This window comes from Eumetopias jubatus, unplaced genomic scaffold, assembly GCF_037043125.1.
Source record: "Eumetopias jubatus isolate StellerSeaLion01/CBP00866 unplaced genomic scaffold, mEumJub1_p1.0 scaffold_8, whole genome shotgun sequence".
Lineage (NCBI taxonomy): Eukaryota > Metazoa > Chordata > Mammalia > Carnivora > Otariidae > Eumetopias > Eumetopias jubatus.
The window spans coordinates 40,804,592-40,830,111 of NW_028274814.1; the positions used below are offsets into that span (position 1 = coordinate 40,804,592).

At 51.3% G+C, this 25,520-nt stretch overlaps 2 protein-coding genes across 5 annotated transcripts; one reads left to right on the plus strand and one right to left on the minus strand.

The window, feature by feature from the left end:
- Positions 1–3,923: 3,923 nt before the first annotated feature.
- On the plus strand, positions 3,924–20,035 carry ITFG2 (integrin alpha FG-GAP repeat containing 2). Of its 4 annotated transcripts, none has more exons than XR_003611969.2 (13): positions 3,924–4,151; positions 8,601–8,696; positions 9,249–9,290; positions 9,465–9,636; positions 10,376–10,515; positions 10,991–11,139; positions 11,515–11,618; positions 11,788–11,841; positions 11,941–12,032; positions 12,762–12,879; positions 14,163–14,336; positions 14,428–14,586; positions 19,521–20,035. XR_003611969.2 is itself a non-coding variant. In XM_028121122.2 (12 exons), exons 1-12 carry the CDS (start codon positions 4,056–4,058, stop codon positions 14,529–14,531), a joined length of 1,341 nt encoding a protein of 446 aa, XP_027976923.1. In that variant the 5' UTR covers positions 3,924–4,055; the 3' UTR covers positions 14,532–15,408. The 4 variants fall into 4 exon arrangements, 2 of the variants coding, with proteins under 2 accessions (XP_027976923.1, XP_027976925.1); XR_003611968.2 differs by lacking the exon at positions 19,521–20,035 and adding an exon at positions 18,190–19,509; XM_028121122.2 differs by lacking the exon at positions 19,521–20,035 and having other exon boundaries at positions 14,428–15,408.
- Positions 17,117–23,819, minus strand: NRIP2 (nuclear receptor interacting protein 2). The gene is made up of 6 exons (XM_028121125.1): positions 23,559–23,819; positions 19,395–19,547; positions 18,241–18,323; positions 17,796–17,914; positions 17,547–17,599; positions 17,117–17,209 (listed from the first exon to the last, which is right to left on the minus strand). The coding sequence occupies exons 1-6, from the start codon at positions 23,817–23,819 to the stop codon at positions 17,117–17,119; spliced, it is 762 nt and encodes a 253-aa protein (XP_027976926.1).
- Between the last annotated feature and the right edge of the window lie 1,701 nt (positions 23,820–25,520).

Genomic DNA, 25,520 nt, shown 5'->3' on the forward strand with positions numbered 1-25,520 from the left:
TTCCTCCCCAACATCACCATGCACCGCCCGCTGGGTCTCCTGTCCAACTGCTTAAAACCCTGTCAATGACTTCCTACCCCACTTAAGAAGATTAGAACCTATACTGAGGTCCACAAAACCCTGTGGGGCCCGGCCCTGCCTGCCTTACACCAGCAGCAGAGCACTTGACTCCTTCACTCAAACCAGCCACACCACCGTAAAATGGGGGAACTGTGCATCTCATTTCACTTTAAAGAGTGAAATCTCCCATCTTCCTGTCTACCATGTTTCTTCCATTCCCTTTCCAAATGCAGAGCATCTCAGAGCCTTATAACCAGAAGGCGAAATGAAAAGGGGTTAAGGGCAGTGCTGAGTAAAGCCAAAGTAAAGAGATCCTACGTTAAGAGAATTTGTCCTCTTTCTGGAAATCATTATTGCTACTTTCTGGCTTTAGTTCCCCAGCTGCTTGCCAACCTCCGATAACTTGAATGCACCACCCACTGTCCTCAATTATAAAATCTAAGGATCATAATAAAACCCCATTTAGTATGTCATGAGTAACACTAAATATACCAATTTGGGAGGCAAAAGTAAGAATGAAAGACTCACAAAGTGGTTCTGAGGAGGGACGATCAAGGAAAAACGCCTTCATGAACTTCCAGATTTCTCTGGCTAGAAGAGAGGACTGGTCCCCAAGGCTGTAGGTTCCAACTGTCAGCAGTGCTTCACACATAAAATTGTTGTTTTGTATTTTTTTTTTATTGAGGTGGAATTCCCATAACAGAAAACTAACCATTTTAATGTGAACAATGCAGTGGTATTTAATCCAATTAACGTCGATGTGCGACCACCACCTCTATCTAGTTCTGAAACGTTTTCATCATCCTTTGTTTCCTCATGTTTGGACTCCAGAGGCAGTGAAGGACTACTCTTCATCCTTCAGTTAATAGCCAGTAGAGCATGACAGACAACAATCCTGGGGTGCCTGGCTGGCTCAGTTGGTAGAGCATCCAACTCTTGATCTCAGGGTTGTGAGTTAAGCCCCATGTTGGGTGTAGAGGTTACTTAAAATCTTTTAAAACAAAACCAAGCCAGATAACAACCCTGACAGGCTCTGGGATCAAAGCTTCCCAGAGTGGGTGATCCTTTGTGACATAGCCAAACGTGTGAGGAAGTGGGTGGGACTCAAAAGGAGAGCTCTGAATAACAGCATTTCACTCAGAGCAGGGCTACTACACTGTTCTATCTAATTTCTGGGTCAAGTAAGTCTAAGAGAGAGGTTTCTGTACTTGAGGACTTCTTAGGACCTTCAGTATGGTAAGGTACACTGTAGATTAGAGAGGGAAGGGGAATGAGGAAGTCTCAAACTGACCCCCTTAGGAAGCCCTAGGCCCTGCCCCCAGGATGGTGAGTGGCCTCTGAGCCTCAGGTGTAGAAAGAGTTTTAAAGGTCCTGATTCTTAGCTGGCCATCCTAGGCAGACAGAACTTGGACCCCTCTGTCTACTCTTGGAGGAAATGGACAAAGGATCTCCCTGGAAATTCTTCCCACTTAACTCCTACCCCCCACCCCCCCCACCCCCCCACCCCGCCCCATAGCAGGTTTCAAATGAAGCTGTTGTTTGGCTGGTTGGTAAAGAATATACCACCCACACAACCGTATCCGTGTCATCTAACCAGGAAGACGGCCTGGTGAAGCAGTTCTGGGGAGTAAGCCAACACCCATGCTCAAAGAGTGCTTGGCTTAAAAAAGACGAGCTCTAGAGATGGTGTCAGTGGAGACCCACCAACTACCCCATTAGAAAGGGCCAAGAACAGGGGCGTTCTTTGTGGAGCCAGGGATCTGTCCACATGGCTCTGCCACTTACTAAGAATGTAACACAATGCAGTTAAAGTAATTGATGCAAGGTGGGGAGAGTAGAAAGATTTGATTCATGTCATATTTCTTGAAGACCTATCTTACCTCCCTTTCTAAATTTATTTGGTTCTCTTGACAAAAGCCAGAAGACATGGTATCCATAATGTTATCATAATGACAGAACCTACAGGACAAACATTAACAGGCAACCCCTGGCATAGAAGGGTCAAGAACAAGAAACGCAACCGTTGAAGAAGATAAAACTAAGGCACTGTGATTGCTGGGCCAGGGTACGATTTCAGAGAACTGGTTAGGCCAGGGCACTTGGTGGCAGAAGCCTGGTGATCCTCATCTATTTTGTCCTGGGTTATTTATGAATTTACTTATTTATTTATTTTATAATTTCATTCAAAAGGCTGGAAAAAGAAAAAACAATGGAGAAATAACAGAGAAAAGAAACATAATTCAAAACGATTTAACTTTACATTTAGTGGTAAACATTTTAAATTGGCTTTTGCTTACGCGGTGACATAACTTTCTGCTTTGGCTCCCGTAAAACCTATGATGAAGCTTAAGGTATGAGCTAGAATAAGAGAATAGAGATGTGGTAGAGCAGGATGAGGTTGCATGCAACCGCTTCATAATGAGATCATGTATTTAAAGCACTAGGTACACCTGTATGACACAAGAGCCTTTGAAGGGACCTGGCCAAGCCCACAGTATACCACCAAAAACAGAAACTTGAGTGTATCTGCAGTCCCCAGTATTTGTCTGGACTGCCTTCTGTTTACTGTTCTGTTTGCTGTTCCTTGTTCTCATGTTATCTGGCTGTCAGATCCATTGGGACCTCTGGGACAAAATGTGCCATCCCCCTCCCACCCCCCCAGGCAAAAAGGTCCTGCCCTCAGTGCCTTCTCCCAGTTTGTTCAGATATAGAAAGCGGGACCATGCCCTATCCAAACTCCCCAGGTGAGGTGGATATCCTTATTTTCACAATGTCGACTCCTGAAAGATCAGTGCATAAACTGGCACTGACCTGCAGACCTAAATTTTAAAATACTGAACACCTGCAGAATTTTACAAATATTAGACTTCGGACGCCCTGACTGATGAGGCACCCCAAAGAAAGACTGGACTGATTCAACATGAAAAGTTTCCCTAAGACGCCAACCATGATGGTGACGTCCCATTTACACTACAGAGTAAGGCCACTGAGGCAGGGAGGCAAGAGCTTTTTATGGAGGGGAGGGCACAAGGCAGAGCAGATCCCAAATTGCCACAACCCTGACTTCTAGCCTGAGGACTTTCCTAGTAACTATGGCATAAATGGTAGAAAGGAGCTGGGCTTTTGGATCACACACTCTTGGTTTGTGTCCCATCTCTACAACTTTGTTTTGTTACTTAATCTTGCTGAACCTGTTTTTCTCATCCAAAAACTGGGATAATAATACAAGCTCTCAGGGTTGTTGTGCTGATTACATGAAACAATATATATATGAAACGTGCTTCGCTGCAAGTGGTTTTCAAACTACTGACCACAAAAGCATACACGCACCATTTAAAAATTCTTTTTCACATAAGTCAGTATATAAAATATACATATTTAAATATACACAACTGAAACAAAGGTTTCACAGAAAGAATATTTACTACTTGAGAGTCACTTGGTATTTTCTATTTATTCTATTTTGTTTTTCTAAATGCCGGTTCAACTACATTGTTTTAAGGACTCCTAACGGGTAACTATATAATTTAAAAAACAAAACAAAACACTGTTGGAAACCATACAGTTGTCCGTAATTACGATTATTATATTCTCTAGTTTAGCCTGATGGCTGGGAATCTTCGTCGCTAGGGCAACAAAGGGAAGAGGTCAAGGTTATTAGGTCAAGCCCTGGGAGCTAGTTGCCTGGGGAACACATCGGGTCCCCCCGCCCCCCGGGTCAGGGTTGGTCTACCCCTTGCTCCCCGGAGCTCTGGAGGAAAGGAGTGGCCCAGGCCCCTGTCACTCAAGTCGGTAGCTGGGTAAGCCCGCCCCCACGCCCAGAGGGCTCGGAAGACCCACCTCCTGTTTTAAGATTAAGCGACGAAGGCCGCGATTGGAGGCTCAGGCGGTGACATAACTTTCCGCTTCGGCTGGCCTTCCGCTCGGGCGGCTCTCGGGAGGGGTTCGGGGAACACTTAGCGGCGCTCCCCGGTCCCTCGGCCCTTGCAAGTGCGATGAGGTCGGTTAGCTACGTGCAGCGCGTGGCCCTGGAATTTAGTGGGAGCCTCTTCCCGCACGCGATCTGCCTCGGGGACGTCGATAACGACACGGTCAGTCTCGCATGCGCACTGCGACAGATGCGGCCCGGCTCTGCTGCTCGGCTCAGGGTGGGGCGGGGCCGGGGAAGCGGAGAAGCCCCCGCGGCGTGCGGCGTGCGCGTCGCGCGTGCGCAGTGGGGCTGGTGCGGTGGCCTACGGGAGAACTTGAGGGTAGCTTCTGTTCCCGGACGTCGGGACGGAATTGCTCTGGTTTCGTGGTCTGGCGTTCTTTTAGGGGCATAGATAACTGACCCTTTGCTTAAGTCAGTAACTTGTTCACAGTGGGTGCCTGGTAAACCGGTGGCCAGATCTCCGGTTCATTGCTTCTGTTGTGATGCCTTCTCCAGGGGCAACACCTCTCAAATATTACCTTTCGAAGTCTCAAAATAAGCTTACAGAGCGCCTTTGCTGCTATGACACGTGCCCCTTAAGCGGGAATACACTGCTGTACTTTCCTGCTTCTCCAGGCCTCCACCCCAGTCTTGCAGGGTTTCTATAGCGCCTGCCCCATAGGGTCTGGCAACTTGAAAGCGCTACTCCTTGGTTGAATTACAAAAACAGTTTACATCTACCGTTTCATCTCTCCCCAGTCGTTTTTTTCCTCGTTGTTTAAATCAGTTAATACAGGTAAAGCAGGCAATGCCTGGCAACACAGCTAACGCTGAGTGTTAGTGTTGTTAGTATTAGCCTCTATTTTTCCGCAAATATTTATTCAACTGTCCATCGTGCGCCAAGGACTGTACTAAATTCTGGGAATTCCAAAATGAACAAGACAGCGCCAGCCCTCAGGTAGTTCATAGTCAGGTGGGGTGATAGTCACAAGAATAACAAAATATGCATTGATTAAAATATGTAAAGAGTTTTGGGGTGGAGCCTCAAAGTGGATGGGGGCTGTTGCTGGTGTGAGACGCTCTTTTGACAGACTGTATGTTTTCGTTCGTTATTTCAGATTTTTAATGCAAAGCACCTTATTTCCATCCTGTTCTACCCTCTCTCCCGTCTCCCCCATCTCCCTATTCTGCCTCCTTACTTCTTATTCTCACCTCCCTAACCGTTCTGTGCTCTATTCCCTGGAAAAAAACAAGGGCTAAAACATGCCCCTTCTCCCCCACGCCCGGCCGCCTCCCCCCCAGCCTCCTTTGTGCTGTGATAGAGAAGATATATTATGAGGCCTCTTTTGGCTCTCCTCCCTGGAGGGAGGAAGGAGTTATTCTCATAAATTTGTATTGTTTTCTGGGCTTTCGCATTTCTTCATATGCCAAGCGTTACAATTTTATGAGAAAATCAAGAGAGGCATTTTCAAATAGTAAATTAACAGTGACTTTAGGTGTGCATTCTTTTCTGTGTTATCTGATTGTCTTCTTTGTTTAAAAGGGAAAAATACATGCCTTTTTTCATAGCTTCACAGCATCAGCTTTTTTGGAAATTGAACTTTTCTAAGTGGATTGCACTAATAGACTAAGTTCTGCAATATTAGATATATTGTACTACCTTTTTTTTTTTAATCTGAGTTGTAAACTTCATAAGGATGGAAATTTTTATCTGTTTTTTCACTGCTGTATTACCAACACTTAGAATAGTGCCTGGCACATAGTAGGCACTCATCAAATGTTTGTTGACTAAACGAAGACAGTTATGGAAAGCAAATGTGATTATGTCTCTGAAAGCAGTTTGAAGGGCTTTGCCTGTTATTGATAAATATAACTGAAAGAAGGGCAAGTAGTTGAGATAGTTGCCTAGTGATTGTGTGTGGTACATTAAGCCTGCATGAGAGTGGATAGAAATTCTGTTATTGGTTCCTCAGGCTAGCATTTGGAGATTTGGGGCAGGAAAAAGACTTATTTCATCCTAATAAATCAGTAACCTAAAGTTCTTTGAAGTTAACTTATTTCCTGGTAAGTTGGGGGAGGAGAAGGCAGAAATAGAATGTACACCCTCTTGGACTGCCCACAAAAAGCCTGGCTACACCAGGGGGATGTCTCTAGAAGGCTGTAGCAGATCAAAGACCTCACCTCCTCTCTCCTTGAGTATTTCTGGTGATGGTACTCTCCAGCTGGGGTGCTTTAGTGTCAGCGAGTGACCTCCAGAGGCCAGAGCCAGGATCAGCCACAGAGAAGCAGGACTGTTGGGAAGTTATAGCTGTGGGAAAGCAGATGGGCCACTTTGGTAATGTCCCTTTCCAGGAGACCAGCCATTACCTCATTGTCATTGCCTGTCTTGCCTGTCATTGCCTGGCTGGGTCAGATCTACTTGCACACCGTTTTATGATTTTATTCCTGTGTCTGTGCCCTTGTTAAACAGTGAGGCTCAGCAGGGAGTCTGCGACATTTATCTTCCTACCCTCAACTCATTGTCTAGCTTTACCTGAAAAGTCAAGGGCTGACTGAGCATTCTTTTTCATTCTGATTTTTCTTTGTTTCTTAAAAAAATCTTTTTGGGGGGCGCCTGGGTGGCTCAGTCGTTAAGCGTCTGCCTTCGGCTCAGGTCATGATCCCGGGGTCCTGGGAAGCCTCCTTCTCCCTCTCTCGCTCCCGCTCCCCCTGCTTGTGTTCCCTCTCTCGCTGTGTCTCTCTCTGTCAAATAAATAAATAAAATCTTTTTTTAAAAAATTTTATTTATTTATTTTTAAAGATTTTATTTATTTATTTATTTGAGAGAGAGAGTGAGCATAAGCTGGGGGGGGGCGCAGAGGGAGAGGCAGACTCCCCGCTGAGCAGGGAGCCAGATGTGGAGCTCGATCCCAGGACCCGTCCCCCGTATCATGACCTGAGCTGAAGGCAGACGCTTAACAGACTGAGCCATCCAGGCACCCCCCAAAAATCCTTTTTGTTATTAGCCTATTAAGTAAACCTTTATTGAGGGCCTGCTATGGACTGTGGCGTTTGTTGAATGAATGTATTAAAAAGAATGGATTGTGTGAAAGATTCTAGGGTCCCTAGCGTTGGAGGCCTTTAACTAGAGGCTGAAAACCACCTGGTGTTAGTGCTCGCGCTATGCCAGTCACTGTTTTAAAGGCCTTGTGCTGTTAGCTCAATTTCGCGACAACCTTATGTGGCAGATACCCTTATGATCTTCGTTTTATAGATGAGAAAATTGAAGCATAGGAAGCTGGATTCAAATTCAGGTAGCCGCACTGAGCCTCTGGGCAATGCAGCTGCTCTCCTGTGTCTGTCCAAATTCTATGGGGCAGACGTAATGGAAACATAGGTGGAGAGATGTTAACTTAAAAAACACTTTATCCTTCTGTCATCTAATATTCCACCAGAAACTCCGATAACTATTTAAAAAAATAAATAGAAGATTCAAATCAAGTAAATCATTATTAATAAATCCCAGTTCATTTTTAACTTTTCCTTACTGTTGATCTGTTATGTCTTTGTTGCCTTTAGAATTAAAGCTCTTGAGAAACTAATATTCACTCTGTTTTGAGGATAGGAAGGAGGTGTTGACTGGCTCCGCCCCCCAAGAGGAAATCAGGAAGCTGTTTGTAGAAAAGGGGTTTGGTGGTACCTTGTTACCACTGCTAGGCCCTGGAAAGGTAGCCAGCCTTTGGGGAACCACTGGGCCAGATACAAATAGTGAAGAGGCTTTGCGCAGGGCGCCCCCTCCTGAAAGCTCGGCCACCACTTGAGGGCGCCAGAGGCCCAGAGCATGGAGGCTGATGCTCGCAACCCCTTCATGCTGTCCCGTCCAGCACCTCCATCCCCTTTGTGTTCACTCACACACACCGTGATCAAAAGGTCTTGCTAGAAAGAGGAGGACCCCCAGAGCTGACCTTGTCTTTTCATTTGGACCTTGATTAAATACACAATCTGAGGTTTATAATTTTCCAAAAGTTAAATATTTTGGGTTGTTTTCAAAACATGTCCCATTGACAATGGACAGATTTGGAAGAGCTTCTTCCGGTCCTTCTGTCAGGCATGCAGGCCATGGAACTGTTCCCTTGTCAGACTTTTCTGGGAAGGGTCATAGATTTCTTTCTCTCTCTTTTTTTTTTAAGATTTTTTTTTTTATTTATTTAAGAGAGAGAGAGAGTACAAGATGGGGAGAGAGGCAGAGGCAGAGGCAGACTCCCCGCTGAGCAAGGAGCCCGATGCGGGACTCAATCCCAGGACCTGGGATCATGACCTGGAGCCAAAGGCAGATGCTTAACTGACTGAGCAACCCAGGTGCCCTGGGTTGTAGATTTCTATATTGCCCCATTCTGCTAACCCCCCTGACACACACACACACACACACACACACACACACACGTACACACACACACCTACAGGGAAATAAAGAAACTCTGGGAAACTGTGGCATTGTTAGTTGCAAAAGATTTTTTTTTTTTTGCTAAAGTTGATGAAGATACAAGTTGAGGTCTTGTGATGTCCCCCGGAGGGACCCCATAGAGAAAAGCTTGAGGTGGTTCCATAAGATCCCATCCTGACTAACCCTCTCTTCTCTCCCCATTCGAAGTTAAATGAACTGGTGGTGGGGGACACCAGCGGAAAGCTGTTCGTATATAAGAATGATGACAGCCGGCCGTGGCTCACCTGTTCCTGCCAGGGCATGGTCAGTGTTCAACTCCCTGGGGCTCGAGGGGCGGAGGGATCCTTCCTGTGCGGGTACTGTCAAAGCTCAGCTGCACAGGAGCCCACCAGTGTGTCTCATTTCACCAGCTCCTCAGACCAGCTGCTGTTTCAGGGTTCATTCGATTCAGGGAGGGGAGCCGCTGGGCAGCGTGCTCCCAGCTGGTGGGCTGTTTTTTATTTTCTGTTGTGGAGTGGTTCCCTTAATACTTTAAAAGCTGCCGAGGTCATCTGATTTTATAAAGCATAGTAGAAAATGGGGGCAGTACTTTGAAGAAGTCTAGAAATAGATAAACTGGCTATACTAGATTTGAAACTTTTGTTCAGCCCAGACCGTCTTAACTACTTTAGGTCTTCCTATTGGTGTATGGGTAAACCAAACCCATAGCGCAAGAACTCCATTAGCGTGAACTATTAGTGTAGGTCACATGGCACAAGTTTTCAGCGAACGATGGTTAGTTAGCGAACCCTCTCCTTGCTCATGGAGTTTAAGGAGTACTGGTCTCCCTCAGTGTGTCTACCCTTTTCTTTGCAGCTGACTTGTGTTGGGGTTGGAGATGTATGTAATAAAGGAAAGGTAAGAACCCTCGGGGGTGTTGGGACTTTGGTAGAACTCCAAGGCTTTACCTAGATCGATCCCCATCCCCTGGTGGAAACTTCTTCAGCCCTCTCACTTCTGTGCTTTAATAACAAAGCTCGTGCCCAAATGTCCCTCCCCAGTCCATCCCTCCCATGCCTCTGCCTCTCCCAGAACCTGGTGGTGGCGGTGAGTGCTGAAGGATGGTTTCACCTGTGTGACCTGACACCTGCCAAGGCCCTGGATGCTTCTGGGCACCATGAGAGCCTAACAGGAGAGGAGCAGCATCCAGTGTTCAAGCAGCACATCCCTGCCAACACCAAGGTCATGCTGATCAGCGACATCGGTGGGTATGGCTGTCTCTGCAAGCAGCCTGGGGGAATAGGAGTCAATGGGTAGTAGAGCCACTCTCAAGGGATTCAGGGAGGTAGTTAGCATTCATGTGCACAATTATTATGCATTTTATGTTGAGTCACTGAGCCCCCATTATAAACTAGGTATCATTCTAGGCAGTGGGATTGCAGCAGTGAATAAAACGGACAAAAGTCACTGCCTTCTTGGACCTTTACTGGGAAGGGACGGAAAATAAACAGTATAAAATGTTGTAAGAAAATGAAGTCGTATATTAGAAGGTAGGACGTGCCATGGAGAAAAGAAACCACAGAACGGGGCTAGCGAGTGTCAGGGTGGAGAAGTAGAGGTACCAATTCTAAATGGAGTTGTCAGGGAAGTCCTTGCTGGGAAAGTGACATTTGGTAGAACACTGAAGGTGGTAAGGGAGTGAGCCCTGCAGATACAGGGCTTGATGTTTTGGCCCGAAGCTGTCTTGAAGGTGGTGGTAGGTACATGGCATGAGCCAGGACACTTGAGTTGTGTATCTGAGAGGAACAGCAGGAGGGAAGAAGTGACAGGACCTGCGGAGCAGACACAAAGTGCGTGAGGGTTCACTTCGGATCTGAAGTTGTGGAGGGTAAAGGCGCCAGTAACAGTGATACTAGTGGAGGGGCAGGGAGGACATGTGTGAAGGATTCGAGCTCGTGACTACACATTTGGCTCCAGACGCATCTTACTTTCTGGATCCGCAGATGGAGATGGGTGTTGTGAGCTGGTGGTAGGTTACACGGACCGTGTGGTCCGGGCTTTCCGCTGGGAAGATCTGGGCGAGGGCACTGAGCATCCGACGGGGCAGCTGGTGTCGCTCAAGAAATGGACACTGGAGGGTCAGGTGAGAGGCTGAGTGTGGGGCTCGGGGGCCTCAGGGGGCAGGGAGGAGGCCTTCCTGGAGGGGCTCCAAGGAGAACAGTCGTGGGCCACGGTTTAGGGTGGGAGGAAGGGAACATCTCCGTGTTGAGAGAAATCCAAAGAAGAGAGTTTCAAATCAGGGTCTTAGGGGCAAATGACTAACCATAGGCAGAGAGGAGGAAGCACCGGGTAAGAATTAGGAGGCTGCAGGTGGTGTGATGTGCTCTGTGGCAGGGTGTGGACCCCATAGGACGGGTGCACAGTGGTGAGCAGGTGAGCTGTACGGAGAGAATGGCACTGGGCAGGAGCCCCGTGAACTCACATTCTTCCTCCTGCTGCTGCCCTTGAACCCCGGGGCATGGTCCCCAGGGCCCCTGCCCCACACTCTCCCCTGTTCTCTGCAGGGTCCCACTTCCTTCTGTCCCCAGCCCTCTGTCAGCCCCTGTTCCCTGGTGCAGGTGGACAGTCTCTCAGTGACTCCGGGGCCCCTGGGTGTGCTGGAACTGATGGTATCTCAGCCGGGCTGTGCGTATGCCATTCTGCTGTGTACTTGGAACAAGGACACCGGACCGCCCCCTACCTCAGAGGGAGCCCCGGAGGGCAGTAGGTAAGGGTGCAGGCCTGTGGACGGCATGGGGTGCATGGAATCCAGGAGGGTGCATGGAACTCCAGATGTGTCTGTAGTTGACAGAGCTGCTTCAGCCGGGTCCCGGCACAGTACCTTTGCCCCACTAAAGAAGATTATCTGGGGACCCAGGGAATCCTGGGCTTTAACCTTATAACACCCGGAGGAGATTCCAAGATTCTAACTGGGCAGCTCTATCCCTCTCTCTTGTACTTGCCACATGGGCCAGACAGGCTCAGCGATTGGTTTCCAGGCTGATTCACATCCTGGGAGCTCATAAGGAGATTGGGGCCACAAAAGTCCTGGAGAACTAGGTTCACTTGATCCCCACTGAGTACCCCCCACTGCCCCACACAGGGAGGCCCTAGCTGCCCGAGATGTCATGTTGCACCAGACTTCTGGCCGCATCCACAACAAGAACGTCTCCACCCACCTCATTGGCAACATCAAACGAGGTGAAGGTGGGCTGCGGGTGCAAGAGGGAGCCGGGCGGGTAAGCATCAGTCCTGGGAGAGTGGAGGTGCAGGGCCTTCCCTTCCTCCCTGCCTTGGACCACCCCTCACCCTCTACGCTCTGACCTTGCCCTGCCCTTCACGTTTTCTTCTTCCGGTCCTTCTGTCGCACCTGCAGGCCACAACGCTGAGAGGGGTGGCTCTGGCCTCTTTGCCCTCTGCACCCTGGATGGTGAGTTCCTGCGGGGTCGGGGGCTGTGTGCCTGTGGGGTCCGCTCAGGGGTCCTGTCTCGCCCACCCCAGCCTGCCTGCCCCCCCCCCACCTTTGCAGGGACACTGAAGCTTATGGAGGAAGCAGACAAGCTGTTGTGGTCGGTGCAGGTGGATCACCAGCTCTTCGCCCTGGAGAAGTTGGATGTCACGGTGAGAGGAATGTTCTTACCTTCTTGACGTGGGGAGCTGAGATTTAAGTGAGACATTCTCCTTTCACGATTCCCTCTCCACCTTTATCTCCGTCTCTTCAGACGGACTCTAACTGCATCTCAGGCGTGTGTGTTTCTCCGTGCTCAGCACTGTCCCCTTCTCGGCAGCACGTGGCCAGCACCCTGTGGCGGCAGGAATGGCTCCAACGAGAAATGAGTTGTTAGGGTCCAGAAGTGAGTTCCTCACCCCAACTCCAGATGTACGTCCTGTCATTGTGTGCTCGTCTGTCTGCGAGCCTCTCTATGCTAAGGCCGCGGCCCCCGAGTCTGCAGATGGGGCCAGGCTTTGCCGCACCGTTGTGCACGCGGGTTGGTTTAGGAGAAGAGGCCCGAGGCTTTAAAGCCAGGAGAACAGGCCTGGGTTTGAGCCTGACTCTGCACCGCCTCCCTGCCCTGTTGAGTGACTGCGCGTGAGCGACTTCGCTTCCGTAAGCTGGAGTGTCCTCCCTGGGAGGCTGGGAATACCGTTGCCCACTTCACGGGCTGTGTGGCCACGGATGCGCGGAGGGAGTTCTGTAAGAAACTTAGGCTCGTTTTCTTTCCCAGCTGGCTGTTTGTCACACGGGGCCAGATGCACTGCTCCTTCATCTTTCATCCAGCCCCCATCTCGAGGGCTCTTTGTGCAACAGCTGCTGGCCACCCCTGCAGCCTGGTCTCCGGCTTTTTTCAGGGCAACGGGTGTGAGGAGGTGGTGGCCTGTGCCTGGGATGGACAGACATATATCATTGATCACAACCGTACCGTCGTCCGCTTCCAAGTGGACGAGAACATCCGAGCCTTCTGTGCAGGTGGGACCCCGGCCCGTGGTCCCTCTCTAACCACCGTTTGTCTGCCTCTCATGTCCACTCTCTCTGCGTCCCCTAACGCAAGGCTTCATAAACAAACGGGCTCTTCAGCACTTGTGTTAGAGGGTGATGGGGGGTACTAAGTTGCCGTCTGTACAGTTTTTTTGTTTTTGGGGTCTTTTTTTTAAGACTTTATTTATTTGAGGGTGAGGGGAGAAAGAACAAGCAGGGGAGGGGCAGACAGAGAAGCAGGCTCCCCGCCGAGCAGGGAGCCCGATGTGGGGCTCAATCCCAGGACCCTGGGATCATGACCTGAGCCAAAGGCAGACGCTTGACCGACTGAGCCACCCAGGCGCCTCTTACGGTTTTAAATAAGGAATAAAAGAGAGTGACAGGCCCATCTCTGAATATCTTCAAGAATGGGCTGAGTTTGGAGTGCCTGGGTGGCTCAGTCGGTTAAGTGTCTGCCTTCAGCTCAGGTCATGATCCCAGGGTCCTGGGGTCGAGCCCCATGTCAGGCTCCCTGCTCAGTGGGGAGCCTGCTTCTCCCTCTGCCTGCCACTACCCCACTCATTCCCTTTCTCTCTCTCTCTCTCTTTCTCTCTCTCTCTCTCTCTCTCTGTCAAATACATAAATAAAATCTTAAAAAAAAAAAGGCTAATTCAAAAAAGCATGGGCTGAGTTCTTATCATCTCTCCGTCTGGGATGTGTGAAGACACTGGGAAGTTCTTTCCCATCCGAGCATGTCAGAACTCTGTGAGGAACATTCTCGCAGAGCATTCGCATTAGTTCCAAATCAGGGACTTGGAAAGCAGCACTGGCTCTTTCAGGGGACATGGGGATATCTTTGGTTGCTGAGATGCTAAGAATTGCACAGCACTCTAGGGTACATTCTCCAGTGTCCTGAAAGGTTAAAATGACTTTGAAGAAGGGATTGCCACTAAAGAGAAGCCTGAGTCTCTGATTGTGTTTTGCTAACCTACCACTTGGACTACCAAGACTACCCTTCATTCCTGCAGGGCTATCACTAAGATGGGAAAATCAACAGCTCTCACTTTTAGGGTGCTATTCTACCTGGTGTTTTTCCATATCTGAAATGGGCCACGTATTTTACCTGTTTTTCTGAGTTCCCACCACAGACGGAATAGAAAGAGGGCCTTCGGTTTTCTGCTTGACATCTGTGGGAGGGTGGAGAGTCTGCTGACTGCAAGCCTGCATCGTGTACTCTGGCCCTCCCACGGGGACTGGAACTCTCTGACCTCTGTCTCACCCTCCACACCCCTCAGGCCTCTATGCCTGCAAGGAGGGCCGCAACAGCCCCTGCCTCGTGTACGTCACGTTCAACCAGAAGATCTACGTATACTGGGAGGTGCAGCTTGAGCGGATGGAGTCGACCAATCTGCTGAAGCTGCTGGAGGCTGAGCCAGAGTTCCAGAGCCTCCTACAGGAGCTGGGCGTGGGTGAGTCCCAGGAGAACTTGCAGCTGGAGCAGCCCTGTGCCAGGTGCCCAGGAGATCCCCAACCTCTGACCCCCCCTTTTCTTGCCCTCAGATCCTGGCGATGTCCCAGCTGTCCGTGACCTGCTTCACCAGACCCTCTACCGTCCAGACCAGCCACCACAGAGCACTCCTGCGAGCCTCCACATTCCCACCTAGCCGGACTTGCCTCTTAGCTGAAGAAGGAGCCTCCTGAACCACCCCCCCGCCCCAGGTATCCATGGTGCTGGCAGAATAGGGAGCAAACATCACAGAGGAGCATGGAAGGATGGCGGCCACCCTAGGGGGGGTGTAAACTGTAGCCTTCATGGTCTTCTTGGTGAAAGAAGAGGCGAGTTGACCCTCTGTCCGTTTCCTTGTGTACCTTACCCATCACATCGGCAGGATCATAGGGACCCCAACCTCATTCCACATCATCTGGGACTGCCCCCTCCCCAGAGCTCCCCAGTTTCCTTGTGTGGCAAACAGACTTGTTTGTGAGTAGGGGGCACAAATCTTGTAAGGTGCTTGTAAAGAAAGCAGGCATTGGGGCCAGTGGAGCAATGAGTTAAGGGCCCCCCCCCATTATTCCGAGCTCCAGCTCCCTTGGCACAGCTCCAAGTCGTTGGAATTAGTGATTATTGCAGAAACAGCCCACCGTTTTGCTTTTGAGGAGAGTCTTTCAGGACATTTTACATTCTGGTCTTAACTGTTCCCAGCAACCCTGAGATGATTTTCTTCAGTTTAGCAAAGAAACAAACCGGGGCCTAGCACTTTCTCATTTTGCCATGTGTAAGTACTGTGCAGCTTCGTGGGCCTTGCTTCCATGTCCCCCCAGAACACTCTGTGAGACAATGGACATTTAAAATCTGATGCAGGTTTAGAATCCAGACCACAACAGAATTATATCTTGGGCCAATTTTATCCCTTCTGCTCTCGATTCTGCACGCTCTAATTCAGTGTTTTTTCACATTACAGGTTGCAATCCTTTGGTGGGTTGTGGTCAGCATTTTTTGGCTTAAATGAAATAGGGCAGAATAAAATAGAACGAAAAATATCAGAGCATATCGCTCACAGTATGGGGAAGTATTGTTTTGTTACGGTTGTGCGTGTGCATCTGTGTACTGAGTACAAGGTAAAATGCATTTCCTGCCATGGGTTGTGTCCAGGGGAGTTTGAAACCATTGTTCTCAATTATCTCGACCCAGCCGGATGGATCAACGTGGGGGAAGGTCCACATTCACACTGCCTTTCCGGTAGGAAGCCAGGGCAGAGTTATCAATTCAGACTCTGATCAACATGGAGGAAGACCAGAGAAGGAGATCAGCATATAGAGAAACAGGTGTTTATTCAAATGGAGAAGCAGCTGAGCCGAAGGCCTGCCCCTGGGTCCGGGGTCTGCAATTACAGAAGCAGCAAGAGGAGGAAGGGAAAAGGCGGGGCCAGGGAAGCAGAGGTGATGGGGTGAGGCAGGAGGGGCGAGGGTAATCCTTATTACACATGTGCTAGGGAGCCCCCTCTTCTTCTTCTGAGGGCAGGGAAAGGCAAGACCAGAGGTCAGAGGGCAGCTGGGTGGTGTCCTGCTTCTTCTCTGATCTACCCCAGACTCATGATTTTGTTTCCACTCCAAGAGCCCTAGTTTCCTAGCTGAGGTTAGTTAGACCCCTCTCTTCCTCTACCCCTAACCTATGACCCGAGGGACTGAAACCAGCCAGAAAGACACTCTGGAGTCTGGCTCCTTAAGGTCTGGGTTCCTCTCTTCACAGTGAAGGCGAAAAGCCTCCTTGTCTTTTCGCTTTGGCTCAGAGCCTGGCAGGGGATAGAAAGCCACTGATTCCAACATAAGATAAGATCAAGCTCAGGAGGCCAGAGATGAGAGGAAGGGAGAGGTGAGGTGAGGTGAGGAGTTCTAGAAATAAGAAAGAATACTGGTTAGGCGCAGTCTGAGTACTGAGCACCCCGCCATCCTGTCCACCTTGTGGGGCCAGTTCCTGACAGCACTCCTCCAACCCCCCCATCCCCCCCTGAAGTTCAGGGTCCCACTGTGTGAAAAAGCAAGTGGAGGAGGAGAGCTGCCTGGAGAAATGGTAAAGGTCCATCCAAGGTCTTGCACAGGGTGATCCCTGGCGTCAGACGTTGGCAACCCCAGAAAAGGTAACGAAGGAAGCTCCCAGCCTCGTGAGGCCCGGCGTTCCTCTACCAGCTCACCTTCCCATTGCACTGGAGTATTTGGTTGCCTGTTTCTTCCCCCACTCAACTGTGAGCAGTCGTGTGCAGAATCAGAAAGGTAGGCGTCAGCAGGGACAGGGCCCCGGGCGGGTGAGGTGCGGCAGTCTAGTTGGGAAAGGTAATGAGCCCCCGAGGCGAGGGGAGGGGCGTGGGAGTGAAGGCCCCCGAGGGGTGGGTGGGGTGGATGGCGGCGGACAGGTGAAGCACGGTCAAGGCCGCAGCCTTTGACTCGGGCCAGTCCCTACTAGGCCACGCTTAACGTCCTTTCCCGCAGTCCTGACTTGGAGGGGAATGGGAGGCGAGAAGCCAGGCCCCTGAGATCACGGGCCCTCTGTCTCGAAGACTCCTGGAAGCTTGGGCAGTGGCTGAGAAGCAGAGAGGAATGTGGCTGACTGAGGGACGGCAGGGTCAGGGTGGTGACAGGAGGGACAGACAAAGTAGTCCCCAGCTACCTGGCTGTAGTAATGCCCCATTCCCCCCCATACGGCTCTTCCCCCAGGCAAGGTCCTTCCCCTGGGGACCGACTGGTTCAGCAGTCACTGGCCAGGCTCTTGGTACAGAGGCAGGAAGGGCAGCTCTGGGAAGGGGGCTCTCAGGCGCAGTACTCCACGCTCCAGGTCGATACAGCACTGTGGGGGGGGGGGGGCGGGGACAGCGGCACCTCTCTCAGCAGGGAGCCGCTCTCTCAGGCCCCTCCCACTTCCCACAGCCTCCCCCTGCTCCTTGCTCTTGCCCCTGTTTCCATTCACCTGGAGCCCTGGGCTCGGGGGACAGTGGGACCTGGTTCTTACTTTTCACTTGTGGGCAAATAAGGAACCTCTAAGGAAGCGAAGGTGAAATCACGACATCTCCTGGTCTTTCTCATCAGAAGCTGAGCCACACTTCCACGCCTGTGCCTTTTACCTCCTTTTCCCAGCCCTTTGGGTCAGGCTCCAAGTGTGGGTCAAGCGCTAGCATCCTCCTTACCTTGAGAGAAAGCAGTGTCTGTAGCCCCAGGCAGAACTCGGGACTCTCAACATCTGCAGGAATCATTTGAAAACAGACGAGGCTGGAGGGGCCCCCAGTGGTCACGGTGCCCTCCTGTCAACGCTCGCTCCTTGTCTGCCCACCCCCTCCCCCGGGTCTGAGGATCTGGGCCCAGAGACAGGGGACTCCCCAGCCAGGAGAGGAAAGTGGGAGAGGAGGAAGAGGGCTGGGAATGAAGGGAGGACTCACCCACCACCTGAGCCGAGCAGGCCACCGTCTCCTGGCCCAGCTGAAGCTCCAGCTGCTCCACCTGGGTGGGGGGCCCAGGTGCCAGGCCGCCCCCTGGGGCTTTGAGGACCTTCCCTAACCTGTGGTTGGGAAGCAAGGGTTATGGCCACCCCAGCCCCAGCCCCCAGCTGACACCCCTGCCCACACACTTGGGTTCTCACCCAATCCCTTGGCCCCACGTGGGGTCTAAATCCTCGTCTTTGCTGTCAGAGACCCCCCATCAAGGCTTTTTTTTTTTTAATCACAGCTTTCTCGATATATACTTGATAGACCACAAAAGTCACCCTTTTATAAACGCAGTGGGTTTTAGTAGATTCATAGAGTTAATGCAACTACTACCACTATCTCATTTCAGAATATTGCCTGAATATTTTCCGCCATCCATTCTTGCGGGCCGCGCTCTTACCCCAGGCGGCTGAGGCATCCAGCGGAGATCTGGTTGTGGTGGGTGCCCGTGTCCACGGCCACCCGAAGCTCCTGGTCTCGGCACTGAGGAAGAGGGTCGTGGGGGACTCCGTGAGCCCCCGGGGGGGAAGGGATCGGACTTGGATCCTTCACCTTTCCCAGCCCTTGGATGTTTCCCTCTCCGAAACAAGTGAAGGGAAAGAACCGAGTCTTTCAAAGTGATTTTTATGGCACTCACCCAACTGAGGCCAAACCGGCTCTTAGATGAAGGCATCAAAAAAGGAAGTAGAGCTCCCCACGGGGAGTCCATACACTTGGGAGCGGTTTGACCAGAAATGGAGATCTGTTTGTGGGGAGAAATTCTTGGGAGGCTGAGGGCCTAGTTTAGAGAGGTCTGGGTGAGGGATAGAGGAGGGAGCGAGAAGACCAGGCTGCCGGGAACTTCACATGTGGGTAAGCGACAGGCTCACCACAGAAACCAAGACCGGTTCGCTTTCTTCTGGACATATACACACATTATGGGTGACGCTCAGATATCCCAAATGCATGCAATTTTCTCATTCCGGGCATTTATTGAGCACCTACTATGTGTGAGATTTGTGGCTGGAAGGCACAGGGGTGAATGCTGTGCTTGGGTGTATGGCATGTAACCCGCATGCTAGAAAGTGTTAAGGTCTACGAAAGGATTGGCAGTGACGTGCCCTAGACGAGAGGGAGGAGAGGCTGTTTCCTCCTGGGAAAGTCAGGAAAGGCTCCAAGGAGGAGGTACCATTTGAGGCCTTAGGCTGTCACCTTGGAACACACGACCTTTTTCTGAGTGTGTGTGGGGGGGTGGGTTGCAGGATGCCTACGTGCAGGCACCGTTCACGGACGGAGAAGGCACTGAAGAGTACTCACACATTCGCATTCGAAGACTGTGTTTGATAAAGGGAAGGAGGAATGACGATGACAGGTGGCACAGCATGGAGGGAAGATGGGTTGAGGCAGAGAGTAAAGCATGTACAGGATCCCAGTTTTTGGTCCAGGCTGGGGGGAGGGGTGCCTTTTCTCCCTCCCTCCTCCCCTCACCACCCAGGGGAGAAAGGAGGGTGGCTGAAGTGAGCCAGTCACAGGCAGGATCGTTCATGAAAGCCGGTGCCCTGGGGGGCCTCTCACCTTGCAGTTGACCAGAAGAGCCGGAATCTCTGTCTTGCTGGTCTTCCTCCTGCTCTCCTGGCCATGAATCAGGGCCTGCACCAGGGGAGACTCCCCCTGAAGCCGACTCTGGTTTCCCTCCACCAGGCGTCTCTGGATCACGCTGTGCGGCTGCTGGCTCCATCACAAAATGAAGAAGGCAGACAGGTCTAAACCCGAGTCTCCAGGCCACTCAGTTCTCCCACCTTAGCCACATCCCACGATGATCCCCAACCGCACCCCAGTCCTGCATCTCACGGGAGTAAGAAAGGGGCAGGAGCTTACCCAAGGATCCCAGCAGTCAGAGCATTAGAGCAGAGTGAACCCCAGTATCACATCATGCCAGTTTGCTGGGATCCCAGGAGACTGCTCAGCAATGAAGAAATGGGAAGACAACAGTCCATTCTGGGTCAGACTGACCTATAGGCCGGCACGACCTCTCAGGGACTAGTATGCGTGGGGAGCTTTTATCTCTGGTCTAGAACACATTATTTTTGACTTTTTTTTTCTCTGTTTCCCCCTTTGACCTCACCCTTCCATGGGCTGCAGATGCCAGGGTTGATGATGTGATGAAAAAAAATGAGTAACAGGGGGCACCTGGGTGGCTCAGTCGTTAAGCGTCTGCCTTCGGCTCAGGTCATGATCCCAGAGTCCTGGGATCGAGCCCCGCATCGGGCTCCCTGCTCGGCGGGAGGCCTGCTTCTCCCTCTCCCACTCCCCCTGCTCGTGTTCCCTCTCTCACTGTGTCTCTCTCTGTCAAAAAACTAAATAAAATCTTTAAAAAAAAATGAGTAACAACAAACGGAAGACAAAAGAAGTCACGTCTTCAAAACTAGGAAGCCTGAACTCGCCCTCACCTGCAACCAGCTTCCCTCTGTCCGGTCACTTCACTCCCTAAGTTCTGCCGGCTTTGCCTTCTGTATTTATTGAGTCCATCCCTGCTTTGTATCACTGGTTTTGTTCAAGCCTCACCCCAGCTGGCCTGGGTCACCGGGCCGCCTCCCTAAGTTCCTAAGAACCTGCCTCCAGTACCGTTGCCTCTCAGATATACCTGCTCGAAGCCAGTGATGATTAAAGCCCTCATGACTCAAAGTGTGGCCCTCAGATCAGTAGCTTTAACATCACTTGGAAGCCTGTTAAAAATGCAGAATCGAGACCTGCTGAATCAGAAGCTTCATCTTAACAAGATGCCCTGATGATTTGTGTGCATGTCCAAGTCTGAGAAGCACCAACGTAAAACAAAACTGTTACTCCTGTTTAAAATCGATCAAAGCACAGCCGCCTCCTGCCACCTACGTGCTAAAGCCTGAACTTTTTAAGGTGACGCACAGCCCAGCTGACCTGGCCACTGCCTGGTCTGCAGCCTTGTCCCCCGCTCGGCACATCTGCCCCTGTGACCCTGCTTGTACTGCTTACCCCAGGCTGCTGTTCGCCTCCACACCTTGGCTCCTGCTCAGCCCCCTTCCTCAGACTCCTCTTTCTCATTCTCTAGGCCAGACTGGATGACTGGTTCCACATACTTTGTTCAGGAACTACTCTTTAGGGGCATCTGGGTGGCTCAGTTGGTTAGCATCTGAAAGCATCTGCCTTGTGCTCAGGTCATGATCCTGGTGTCCTGGGATCAAGCCCCGCATCGGGCTCTCTGCTCAGTGAGGAGTCTGCTTCTCCCTCTGTCCTTCACCCCACTCATGCTCTCTCTCTCTCTCAAGCGAATAGATAAAATCTTTTTTTTTAAAGATTTTATATTTATTTGACAGAGACACAGCGAGAGAGGGAACACAAGCAGGGGGAGTGGGAGAGGGAGAAGCTCCTCTGCGGGGAGCCCGACGCAGGGCTCAATCTCAGGACCCTGGGACCATGACCTGAGCCAAAGGCAGGCGCTTAATGACTGAGCCACCCAGGCGCCCGTAAATAAAATCTTTTTAAAAAAAAAATGGGCTACTCTTTATTTGGGAGAGAGATTTTTATCTAAGTCTGAAATTCCGTACATATCCTGGAATTAATGTGCAGTTTACCTCCTCCGGGAAGCCCTCTCTGACTTCTCTGTACTCTTCATTCCACACACCAGGCTGGGGCCAGCACCCCTTCTCTTAGCTCCCTTTGTCATGCTTCTCACAGATGTGATTTGTGGATTTTAACTCCCCCATGAGCCTGGAGAGCCTGTGAGGTCAGGTCTTTATATCCCAAGGCTTAGCTTAGCATATGGTAGGCACTCAATAAATGTTTGTTGAAGAATGACTATCTGCCCAGGCTGCACACATGCTTCTCCACCTGCCCTGTCTTCTTGGGAACCTGGGATTGTTTTTCTACCCTTGGTTTAATGAGGCCCTTGAGGCTGGCTCCTCCTGCCAACAAGGCTGCCAGCAGGAGACCCAGCTCCGGGAAAAGGGCAGTGAACTCGAACCGGCCGGAAAGAGCGGCCCTGCGGTTCCCAGCCCTCCTCCCACCTTTCCCACGATGGAGGCAGGCTTCAGGCCCCCAGTGCTGTGCAGTTCGCTCCCGAGTTATCCTAGGGAGGGAGACAGTGGGGTCCTCCCAGGTGTCTTCACTCCCAAAGCCACACAACGGAACTGCTTGAGATAATTCTCTGGGAGGTCCTGAGGCAGAGGGGTGAGGTGAGAAGCTCGGGACTTCTCATCAGAAGGCTGCACCTGCCCTTCCGGGATGGCAGTGTTCATAGAGCCTCTTCTCCAGGGCCAGAGAAATGTAGGATGGTCTCCAAACCACAGAGCCTTTGAGGACCAGCTCCCCCGTTGCCCTGTTTCTGCCTATTTCTCAGCTGTGCTTGCTGTGTACGCGAGGAGGGAGCAGCCCTGAAGTTCCCTGAACTGAGATCTCAGTCACTTTTCCTCTCTGGGCGCTGCTGGGAATCAGCTGGGAATCGGCTGGCCTCTCGGCTGGGTTCCTGGAGGGGGACCATTGGTCTAGAAGGAATATGGCAGGGCTAGGTCAGGAAAGGGAGAGAGCGGCTACATTAGTCTCCTGGCTAACGCCAGGCTGAGGCCCCTGGAGTTGACTTTGCGCCTCTCAGGTTGCAGGACTGCCATCCCCTCGGACCCTCTGACGAGGAATTGCGTGAGGGTACAGAGTGCTTCCAAGCCCTTCTACCAAAGTCTTGCTTTCTTCTAGGAGCCAGAGGCCAGATAGGATTCCATATTCTCTAGACCCTAGAGAGCTTATTTTCTCTCTCGAGCCAAATGGAGTAGTAGCTGGAGGAACAATCCTAATTAGACCTTAGATAGTACTTTCTGTTTTCTAGGCACTCTTCGAAGACCCTTAGAGGTATTAGTTCTGCCACTCCCACGGCAACCCGATGAGGGAGATACTACTAATTTTGTCCTCGTTTAGCAGATGAAGAAACAAGCTCAGAGACAAAGCAACTTGCCCAAGGTAGCAAGTGGCAGAGCCAGGATCTGAACCCAAGCAGCCTGGCTCCAAAGCCCATGCTCTTCACCACTCTCTCAGAGGGAGATGAGTGTACGCAGCTGTCCCCCGACCCACTCACCTCCTCGTTGTTACGTGCCCCCCCCCCCATTCCCGCTGGAGGCCACAGCCGCTGCAGGAGGTGGAAGGAAAGGAGGCTGGAAGGGCCAGTGCCCCTACAAGGGAGTAAGGGGGCATTCTGGAGGGTCGGTGGCTCAGGCAAGAGCCATGCAAAACCCTGGGCTCTGGAAAGGCCAGAGGCCCTTACTGCTTCCATTGTGCAGGGGAAAGACAACAGAATGGCCAGAGCTGGTAGGAGGAAATTTGTTGTTTCGGGATAGGACAGAAACCACAACCCTAAGCTGGCCAGGCCTCCAGGCCCTTCCAGCAGCTAATGACTGCTCCAGAAGGTTCCTGTGTCCTTGTAAGCCTCTTCTCCTAAAGAGCACATCTCCTCATCATCCCAAGACAAACCTTGGACTGTTTGCGAGAAGCTGAGCAATGCAAACAGGGTCTCCCAGAGCCACCAAACCATGGGACCATCCCCAGTGAAGAGTCTGAGAGCGGTCAGAGCGGAGCCCCTCAAACTGGGACTAACTCTGCCCCATTCTCGGCAAAGGAGAGGGGATCTGAAGGCTTAGGGACTGTTTTTTTCCAGCCCTCCACCCCCCTCCCCAGGATACAGGGAGATGGAGAGGAAGAGTGGGGAGAGGGCTGCCTCACCAAGTCCTTGGAGGTGCCGAGCCTCTTGAGGCTGTCCAGGGGGAGCAGGTCGGCAGAGTCCTTGTGCAGGAACTGGGTGGCCTGTCTGAGCCGGCGCTGCTGGCTCAGGGGGGCTCGGTCCCCAAGCGCTGCCTCCTGTCCCCTCCTCCTCCTGGAGTCTCCCTCCTCTCTCCTGGCCTCCTGCCTGGTGCTCACAGCCCCTGCGGGGCTTGACGAGCTTGATGAGCAGGGTGGGGGCTGCTGAACAGTCCTTCCCTCCATCCCCTCTGCCTCCTGCTTCCCGCCTGTGCCCGCTCCCGGGACGGCAGCTCTCCTGATGGGAGGGTCTCCACGGGGGCAGAGGAAATCAATAAATAATGTGCAGGAGCAGCCGCGTCAGACACCAGTTTCCAGGGATTGCAGTAGAGGGAGTGAGGCTCCGGCTGGAAAAACCCAGCGCTCCAGGAGAAGGGGGGTTGGCAGGGCCTGCAGGTGGCAGGCTCTGCAGCGTATCCAACTCTGGGGTCCTGGTCAGAGTGGTTGGTGGAAGGGGTGTGTGTGTGTGTGTGTGTGTGTGTGTGTGTATGGCAGGCTCTGCAGCGTATCCAACTCTGGGGTCCTGGTCAGAGTGGTTGGTGGAAGGGGTGTGTGTGTGTGTGTGTGTGTGTGTGTGTGTGTGTGTGTATGCCTGCAAGCTCGAGGGCGTGTAAGAGTGTTGTAAACTGTCAGGGTGTCCGTGCCAGCTTGTTTGAAAGGCGGTGGGCGTGGGTGTGCGGGGGGAGTCAGCCTGCGTGCTTGCTGCGTGCGTGGGAGGCAGGCACGTGCATCCATGTGCATGCGCCCTCCCTTCTCCTGGGGCTGTCCCGTTGCTCTCTCCACTGGGCTTCTCTGCAGGTCGAGGGTGGGGTGCAGGCCAGTAGCTAGGTTCAGAACAGAGAGGGGCAGCCTCAGAATGTCCTTCCCTCCTCTCCTCCCCATCAACAGGAGAGGTCTCACCTTTCTGGGTCTCGACCTTTCGGCGTGGCAGGTGTCAAGAGTCTTTAGCTAATGTACTCTGCGTTCTGGGTCCCAGGGGGCGGGGGCGGCAAGAGCAGCTCTGAATCTCCCCACAAGCGGGGCCCCAGCTTCTCCCTCTTCTTTATGTAAGGCTGATTCAGTCCTGGCTCTTTAAAAAGTGTTATAATTCAAACACTCAGAAAGTTATCAGGAGGGGCACCTGGGTGGCTCAGGTGGTTAAGCGTCTGCCTTCCGCTCAGGTCATGACCTCTGGGTCCTGGGATTGAGCCCAACGATCTGGCTCCCTGTTCAGCGGGGAGTCTACTTCTCCCCCTCCCTCTACCCTTCTCCCTGCTCATGCTCAGACAAATAAATAAAATCTTTAAAAAGAAAGAAAGTTATCAAGAATAACCAATATCGGGCGCCTGGGTGGCTCAGTTGGTTAAGCAACTGCCTTCAGCTCAGGTCATGATCCTGGAGTCCCGGGATCGAGTCCCACATCAGGCTCCCTGCTCTGCGGGGAGTCTGCTTCTCCCTCTGACCCTCTTCCCTCTCGTGCTCTCTATCTCTCATTCTCTCTCTCTCAAATAAATAATAAAATAAAATCTTTGAAGAAAAAAAAAAAGAATAACCAATATCTTTTACTGGCTACCTCAGTTAAAAAAAATTACCGAACTATTATAAATATAGTTGAAGCGACCCCTGCAGCTCTCCTCCCCAGACAAAATCCCTTCTTCAATCTGTGTTTCACCATTCCCATACTTGTCCCTTTATTCTTTATGCATATGTATATACATGTATCCTAAGCAACATATCATTTAGTTTTGCCTGACCCATTACATATGTCCTTCTGCAGTTTGTCCTTTTTGTGCTCAGTATTTTATTAGTGAGATTCATCCATGAGATATGCATTGCTCTATTAATTCTCTTTAACTGCTGTATGTTATTCCTCTGTGAATGCATCATGTTTAGGAAATTTAGGTTATT

Coding starts and splice junctions, on each gene's coding strand:
- NRIP2 (XM_028121125.1), bottom strand. CDS start 23,819: ATGGAGGGAAGGACTGTTCAGCAGCCCCCACCCTGCTCATCAAGCTCG. Junction 17,600..17,795: donor CTGCTCGGCTCAGGTGGTGG/GTGAGTCCTCCC, acceptor TGATTCCTGCAG/ATGTTGAGAGTCCCGAGTTC. Junction 17,210..17,546: donor AGACACTGCTTTCTCTCAAG/GTAAGGAGGATG, acceptor CCCCCCCCACAG/TGCTGTATCGACCTGGAGCG.
- ITFG2 (XM_028121122.2), top strand. CDS start 4,056: ATGAGGTCGGTTAGCTACGTGCAGCGCGTGGCCCTGGAATTTAGTGGG. Junction 10,516..10,990: donor AATGGACACTGGAGGGTCAG/GTGAGAGGCTGA, acceptor TCCCTGGTGCAG/GTGGACAGTCTCTCAGTGAC. Junction 14,337..14,427: donor CCTACAGGAGCTGGGCGTGG/GTGAGTCCCAGG, acceptor TCTTGCCCTCAG/ATCCTGGCGATGTCCCAGCT.